Genomic DNA, 8,579 nt, shown 5'->3' on the forward strand with positions numbered 1-8,579 from the left:
TTTGAACAGTTTTTTCTGTACCATTGCGGAACTGTATCCACCGAAGATCCATGATGAAGCAGATATCTCAGAGCCGGAGGCTTCTACAAGTGCTACAACTTAAAATGAATATTTGCTAAACCACGTATCACATTTTGTACTTATTTGAAACATACATTGTTTTTTTACATATTTTTTGCTGGAATTCTTTTCATAATATGTTTTTCGGCATCGAAATCTGAGCTTACTTGTATCAATTATTAATTTATTACCACATTTTGGACACTGTATTTCTTTAGCAATTAAATGATGCTTGATTAAATAACTAATTAATTTTTCTGTATTTCTTTAGCAATTAAATAAGGCTCGATATATCCATTAATAATCATATTACTGTGTTTCATTAACCTCAACGCTTAATATCTGTAACAGAAATAATTTGTTAAAGCAGAGAATAGTTGTGTTGCGGCCCCAAGTAGTATTACGAAATAGATTAAGAAATACTGTTTAAAGAAAAGAATTTAATAATAAAGAAGAAAGACCGAGAATAACAATAAGGAACGCGACCGCGAAAGCCCGACAGAATTACGCAAGCCGAATCAGAACGAGATGAGTTGCGCGATCGGCCCACATACGATCGAGCAACTCAGCGATAACGAAGGACAGGACGAGGATACAAAAGGAAGCGACAAAAGGAGACGAGAGGGCAATGTGAGTCAGGGAGCAGACCAGTAACGGGCATCAAACGCGAATAACGATTGTAACGCAGAGTGACTATTAAACGTTATCCTTTATTCAAAAAGTGCTATTTAATTCCATCGACCCCGTACCCTCCGTGGACCAAAAGAATCCAAGTGACCCCTCGCAAAAAGGGGGCACAACAAATGGTGGCAGCGGTGGGATCCATTGGCAGGAAGACGGGAACGACAGCTGAAAAAGAAAAACAAGTGAATCAGTGAGGCAGTGCAACATCCTCAACGGAGACACGGCAGCCAGATTCAAAAGCAGCGGACAACACGGTAGCGGCCGACGAGGGACAAGCAAGCAGCGTAACCCGAGACGGCACCGACCTACCTCAACGAGGGCTCACCGACTGATAAAGCGGCACGAGCACCGACCAGCAACATGCGACTAGCGACCGTAATGTAAGTCGATTAAGCAAATTATGTAAAACGCAATTACCGTAGATGTCGGAAAACGAAAATCCACCTGCGGAACTAAACCAATCGTGGCTCCATAGCGGGACGTCACGACGAGCGCGTAGAAATAGACCGTTAAGCCCCGTGCAAACGACCGAAGAAGTCGTAAGCGATAATCGCGAAACCGTGCGTAGAAATTTAGACGCGTACTACTCAAGCGAAAGCGAATCGGAACCGGAATTACACCCGAACAGCGTAATCGAACGCGAACAATTCGACGATTCCGTTGTAATTTTAGACGCGAGAGTAATAGGACAAAATAACTGCCCCGACGAAGATAGACTCCACCCCTCACACGCGCACACACAATCCGAAGACGCGGACAGTACGACCAGTAGGCTAACACACAGACGAGAGTTTTCATTAACCTCGTATGATAGCAGCGTATTTAATCCGCACGAGTATTATTCTGCCTCGAGAAACGTGAACGTACTCGAGATGGCGGAAGCAACTAATAGCAACCACGACGCGAATAACGTAAATGACAACGCGCCGATAACTCCAGAAGACGTAGACGCAGAAATCAACCGCCTTAATAGAGTGTTATCTCAGAGGAGAACACCGGCGAATAATCGTAACCGAATTCCCGGATTACAACCGGACGATAGAGATGCCATTCTCGACGAGATATTAAATGGAATCCGCAACTTACAAGACCGCGTAAATCAACTAGAAACGGCGAATCCTGAACGCCGCGAATTTGTCGCGAGACGCGAGCCAAGTAACCTCCCGTTCGAAGTAACGTACGGACGAACGTCATACGATATCCGGAACCAAGCGGAACGCGCTATCGGATATCTACGCTTAAAAGAGGCACGAGATATGATACCCGAGTTCGACGGATCCTCGAGTAAGTTACAAGAATTCTTAAGCGCCGCGTCATATGCAATAAAAAACATAAATCCTATGGAAGAAGGAACGCTATTAGAAGCAGTATTATGCACAAAGCTAAAAGGAAGAGCGATGATAGATTTTCAAACGCGAGAAATAAGAGATTTCGCACAACTAAAGAAAGAATTAGAAGTTTGCTATCTGAGCCGCAAAAGCACAACACACTTACAACTAGAGTTCAATACACTCAAGCAAAAACCCGGAGAAAATGCAAGAGCATTCGGATTAAGAGCAGATAAACTAGCAATGGAGCTATACGACTCCATGATAGAGGGAAGAAATCACACGATAGAAAGCAAGCGAACTATATTAGAAACGATTCAACAACAGGCATTACAGAATTTCCAATTAGGATTGAGAGACGAGATCAAGTTACTTGTCCGAGCTCAACATTTCGCAACCTTGCAAGAAGCGATTGCCGGAGCAAGCGCCGAAGAAAAAGTAAACGGGCCAAGCGGAATTCCGCGCGTCCCAAAAATAATTATGCGTACTCGCCGCAACCGCGCGATAACCGAGCGATAGTACAATGCCAAAAATGCGGAAAATACGGGCATCACGGAAGGGAATGTCGTACCAGTAGATACGCGAACCGTTTCCCCTTACCGAAACCCGATAGGACACCCCGCGTAAACGCGATAGATAAAGTCTGCAATTATTGTAAGAAAGCAGGACACATGCGCGAAGAATGTTGGCTGTTAAATGGTCGACCAAATAAAGAAAGAACAAACCACCACAAACCTAATAATCCGAGAGGACAAAACAAAAACTTTCATCCGAAAACGAACGGACCGAGAAAAAAAGACAGCAATTCAGCCGCGAATAGCGATGAAGAAGACAAAGAGGACACAAAGCACCGCCGACCGGCATTAGAGTATCAGGTGTCACACATGACGAACAAGCCGCGGAAGCATGCAGGACTGGACTTAATCACTCTGCCCATGCGAGAAGCGAAGCGCGAAAAAATAAATTTACTGTTTGATACCGGAGCGGCCGTATCAATAATAAAAGTAAAACATTTGAAAGGCGAAACAATGATAGAAGAGGATAAAATGGCCCTTACCGGAGTAACAGGTCACAAAGCCCATACGATTGGAAAATTTACAGCGACCATAGATTTGAAAGATAGAAAGATCAAGCACACGATATATGTCGTCAAGGATGATTTTCCGATTGAATACGACGGGATACTAGGCGTAGATTTTATAAAGAAGCATCAAGCGTCATATAGTTACGAGTCAAGCTCAATACGCATAGGGAAAAGCATATTAAAATTATATCCGTATAAGAAAATGGTTTTAAAACCGCGAAGCGAGACAATAGTACAAGTCGCGACCGATAAAAATTCACTAGGAATAATACAGGCAGAAGAGACAATGCCAGGAGTGTTCATAGGAAATTGCCTAGTGATGCCAGAAAACTTTCTATGTCCAGCAAGCATATTGAATACGACTGAGAAGACAGTCGAAATGCTAATGCCGCAAGTGACATTAGAGGAGTTAGAGCAAGAAGAAGCAGAAGAGATAGAAGTAAACCAAGTAAACAAGGCAGAAGAAACAGTGCCGCGTAGCGAAAGAGTCGAAAAATTGATACGCACGCAACACTTAAATGAAGAAGAAAAGAAAGCCATTATGGAAATTTGCAGAGATTACAGCGATGTATTGCATGTGGAAGGAGAGCCACTGACATGCACTGATATCGTCGCGCATAAGATTACCACGAAGGCGGGCAGCGTACCGGTCAACGTCCGACCGTACCGCTTGCCAGAAAAGCACAAGGAAGAAGTAAATAGACAAGTGAAAGAGATGTTAAAAAACGGAATAATTAGACCTAGCACGAGCCCGTGGAATGCGCCGTTGCTAGTAGTACCGAAGAAAAGAGACGCATCAGGAAAATTAAAACTGAGAGTGGTAATAGATTTTCGGTTTGTAAACGATCTAACGGAGGGAGATTCCTTCCCGTTGCCAAACATAACCGATATCCTTGACCAACTGGGAAAAGCAAAATATTTTACCACGCTAGACCTCGCCTCGGGATATCATCAAATCCCGATGGAAGAAGAAGATAAAGAAAAAACAGCGTTCTCTACACAATACGGACATTACGAGCATAATCGAATGCCTTTTGGACTGAAAAATGCCCCAGCGACATTTCAACGAGCAATAATAGCCGTTCTAGCAGGACTAGTAGGATTACAATGCTTAGTATATCTAGACGATATAATAGTATACGGAGCAAGTTTACAAGAGCACAATAAAAGGTTAGTAGAAGTACTAAAAAGACTGAGAAAGTACAATTTGAAATTACAGCCCGATAAATGCGAATTCCTTCGGAAAGAAGTGACGTATCTCGGACATGTAATAACAGAAAACGGAATCTCGCCAGATCCTTCAAAACTAGAAGCAGTAAAAAGCTTCCCGACACCAACAAAGGTAAAAGACATCCAGGCTTTCGTAGGATTAGCCGGATATTACCGAAGATTTATTAAAGATTTCTCAGCAATCGCCAAGCCACTCACAAAAATGACCAGAAAAAATATCAAATTCGAGTGGAACGCAGAACAACAAAACGCATTTAAAATACTTAAAGAAAAATTAACTACAGCACCGGTATTAAAATACCCGGACTTCTCCCAAGAATTTGTAGTGACGACCGACGCGTCAGACTACGCAATCGGAGCCATACTGTCACAGGGAAAGATAGGTCAAGATCAACTCGTGGCGTATGCGAGCAGAGTACTGTCAAAGGCCGAGCAAAATTACAACACTACTGAGAAAGAATTATTAGCGATAGTATGGGCGGTGAAACACTTCCGACCATACGTTTATGGAACAAAATTTACTATAGTGACAGACCATAAATCATTGGTTTGGCTATTTAACGTAAAAGACCCCGGATCCAGATTAATCCGATGGAGGTTAAAATTAGAGGAATACGACTACACTATCGTACACAAGGCCGGTCAAGAGAATAGAAACGCCGATGCGCTGAGTCGACATGTGCCGACAGATATCAACAAGATAGAGAAGGAAGAGAACAACGAAGAGGAGAGCGAAAGAAAATACACAGAAGAAGAGAAGCAACGTATATTATACGAATACCATGATGCACCTGTAGGAGGACATCAAGGTGTGGAACGCACCATAAACCGAATAAGGTTGACGCATAATTGGAGAGGATTAACTCGAGACGTCGAAGAGTACATTAATAAATGCGAATTGTGTCAGAAGAACAAATTATCGCGGAAAAATAAAGCACCCTTAGTAATCACAGACACCGCAGACAGACCATTCGAAAAATGTGCTCTAGATATAGTAGGACCACTGACGGTGACCGAAAACGGAAATAAATATATCCTCACGTTTCAGGATAATTTATCAAAATTCAGTAAAGCGATACCCGTACCTAATCAAGAAGCGAATACAATCGCGAAAGAATTTGTCACAAAGATCATCTTTGAATACGGTATCCCCGACAAAGTACTGACAGACCGAGGAACGAATTTCCTTAGCGAGATATTTAAAAGCACGTGTAAATTACTGAAGATCGAAAAAATTAGAATCCCCGTGGATAGGACCGTACGAAGTAATTGAAAAACACTCAGACGTCAATTACACGATCAAAAAGGGACGGAAAACCACACGAGTACACGTAAACCGACTAAAGCCCTTTATAGAACAGTAAAAAGCGCAAAAGAGCAAGCAATAGAAAGTAGGCGATAGAAAGTAGAAGATATTAAAAAATAAGATAAATAAGATAATAAGTACTTACCGAACATCAAGCACGGCGAACCATCCGCACCACCCGTCGACCGGTGGCCACATCCACCGAGACTTCCAAGGGCATGATGGGCACCCATGTGCCCGGAGGTGTTAATAACACTTCCGCGTAGGAGGGAGGGGGCGACGTCGGCCCCGAACCTAAATTCGCAGCCACCCGCGCACTAGGCGCACGAGGCGCGACACTCACGCTCACGGCGCCCGCACGAGCGGCGCGTAGCCAATACGTGCGCCAACACGCATCACACGTTGATGGAGCAAAATAGAGGTCACACCGTATGCACCTCATTTTAGATGGTACCACAAATCAGCGCAACGAATAATGTGCTCAGATCTAAGCGTCAAGAGCGACTAAACGCGCAACAAAAAGAATGCAAGGAGACAGTAGAATAAAGCCAAGAGAAAAATTACAGGACGCTGATCGTCGTCCAGCACTTCGCGAAAAAAGCGAAACCTGAGACAGCACCATCGTACGAGATACGACAATTCAGCAGCGAGCCGGGAATATACTTCGAGAGAACCGGACAATTACAACAGGTAGAAGCCACCTGGAAATTAGCGATCAAAATAGACATATCAGCCCTAGGAAACAGATATCACCAACTACAAGCGTTCCTACAGCAAACCGAAGCATTGTGCGAAACGATACTCGCAATGGACACGCAGCAGAGGTGCAAAAATATTCTCCATACGATAGAGAAAGATAATGAAAAATTAACGCAATTACTAACGCGATTACAGTCAATATATAGAACAACCGATAATAAACGTGGTTTAATAGATGCGATCGGCACGATCAGCAAAACGCTGTTCGGCACTATGGATGCCGACGACGCAAAGCACATACAGGAGCAGCTTGAACTGATACAAAATCAGCAACAGACTCTACGGCACACCGCAAAAAATCAATTAAAGGTGATAAATGCCACAATAGGCCACATGGAGGCCTTAGAAAAATCGTTATACCATAACGAGCAACTGCTGACGAACGTCACGACACGGATACAGGTGGACACAGCACTGTACGCCAAAAGAGAAAAAGTAGACGAACAGTTATTAGTACTAACCACAATTACTGAAGACCTAATAGAAGACGTGAAAGACACGATAGATTACCTCACATATTCGCGAGAAGGAATCATACTCACTCGCTTGTTACCGATAGAAAAAATAATAACGGAATTAAAAGAGGCGACGTCACAATTGACGCGAGGATCTCATTTCCCATTTAAAGTTAGACTGGAGAATTGGAACGACATACAAAACTACGTAGAAATTAACGCGTATTACGATAACCCGAACATTTATACGATAATCAAATTTCCCGTGGTAGCATACCCCGTGTACGAAATAATAAAAACGACACCACTACCTATCCACAACCACGCGAATATTTTTACATTTCTAAGAATTACTCATAACATATTAGCGATAGATAGAGAGAATCATAATTATATAACGCTAGGGGAACGCGAGTTAAATGATTGTAAACGAAACGGAATGAAATATGTATGTAACCGAAACTACCCGGTATACTTCATAAAAGCCGACGCACCATGCGAGGTGCAAGTTTATGTAAAAACGCCAGGATATGTAAATACCTGCGAGAAACGTCAGATACTATCCAATGTAACCCTATGGATAACATTAAGCGAACCACAAACGTGGCTATTCTCAACGCCAAAAAAGCAAAAGCTAACGATTCAATGTAACGATCAGGCGGAACAGAAAGTAGAAATCGAACGAACAGGAAAACTAATTATAAACGAAAATTGTAAACTAACCACACCCGACATTATTATAAAAACAAAAAGACAAACTATGAAACAAATAGAAATGCACTTAGCAGATTTTAACCTAACACTAACAAACGAAAATAAAAATACTAACGGACAAGCGAAAAAGGAAATTAGATTAGAACCTGTAATCAGAAATCCGAACGAATTAATGGAATTAAGCCTAGACATAAGCGACATAAATAAAGAGTTGGAAAAACCCCAAGACACCCTAATAAAAAATCCCTACATCATATACCCCGTAGGCTCGACACTCACGATAATAATAATACTAAGCGTAATAGGAATAAGTATCTATATAATAAAAAGAAACAAGAAACGAGCAAGAGCCCAACCGCACATACAGGGCGACCCAGCGATATTATACTAGAAAATAAGAAAAATGTAAACCATAAAGAAGATAAACCACCCTAATAGAAAGAGGAGTAGGATATAAGCAACAAAACATTGTCACGAAAACTACAGACCGTAGTTTCCTTCTCTCAAAGGGGGAGGGATGTTGCGGCCCCAAGTAGTATTACGAAATAGATTAAGAAATACTGTTTAAAGAAAAGAATTTAATAATAAAGAAGAAAGACCGAGAATAACAATAAGGAACGCGACCGCGAAAGCCCGACAGAATTACGCAAGCCGAATCAGAACGAGATGAGTTGCGATCGGCCCACATACGATCGAGCAACTCAGCGATAACGAAGGACAGGACGAGGATACAAAAGGAAGCGACAAAAGGAGACGAGAGGGCAATGTGAGTCAGGGAGCAGACCAGTAACGGGCATCAAACGCGAATAACGATTGTAACGCAGAGTGACTATTAAACGTTATCCTTTATTCAAAAAGTGCTATTTAATTCCATCGACCCCGTACCCTCCGTGGACCAAAAGAATCCAAGTGACCCCTCGCAAAAAGGGGGCACAACAGTTGATATATGAAAAGTACAT

At 42.4% G+C, this 8,579-nt stretch overlaps 1 protein-coding gene across 1 annotated transcript; it reads left to right on the plus strand.

Annotated features, from left to right (window-relative positions):
• The first annotated feature begins 820 nt into the window (after positions 1–820).
• Positions 821–7,280, plus strand: LOC139786048 (uncharacterized). Its single transcript, XM_071725209.1, is given in 4 exon segments — positions 821–2,546; positions 2,549–5,265; positions 6,259–7,174; positions 7,275–7,280. Coding segments are annotated over 4 exon segments (5,019 nt in total). The 5' UTR covers positions 821–1,166.
• The last annotated feature ends 1,299 nt before the right edge of the window (positions 7,281–8,579 follow it).

This window comes from Temnothorax nylanderi, unplaced genomic scaffold, assembly GCF_030848795.1.
Source record: "Temnothorax nylanderi isolate EJ_2023f unplaced genomic scaffold, tnyl_v1.0 TNYL_tig0943_pilon, whole genome shotgun sequence".
NCBI lineage: Eukaryota > Metazoa > Arthropoda > Insecta > Hymenoptera > Formicidae > Temnothorax > Temnothorax nylanderi.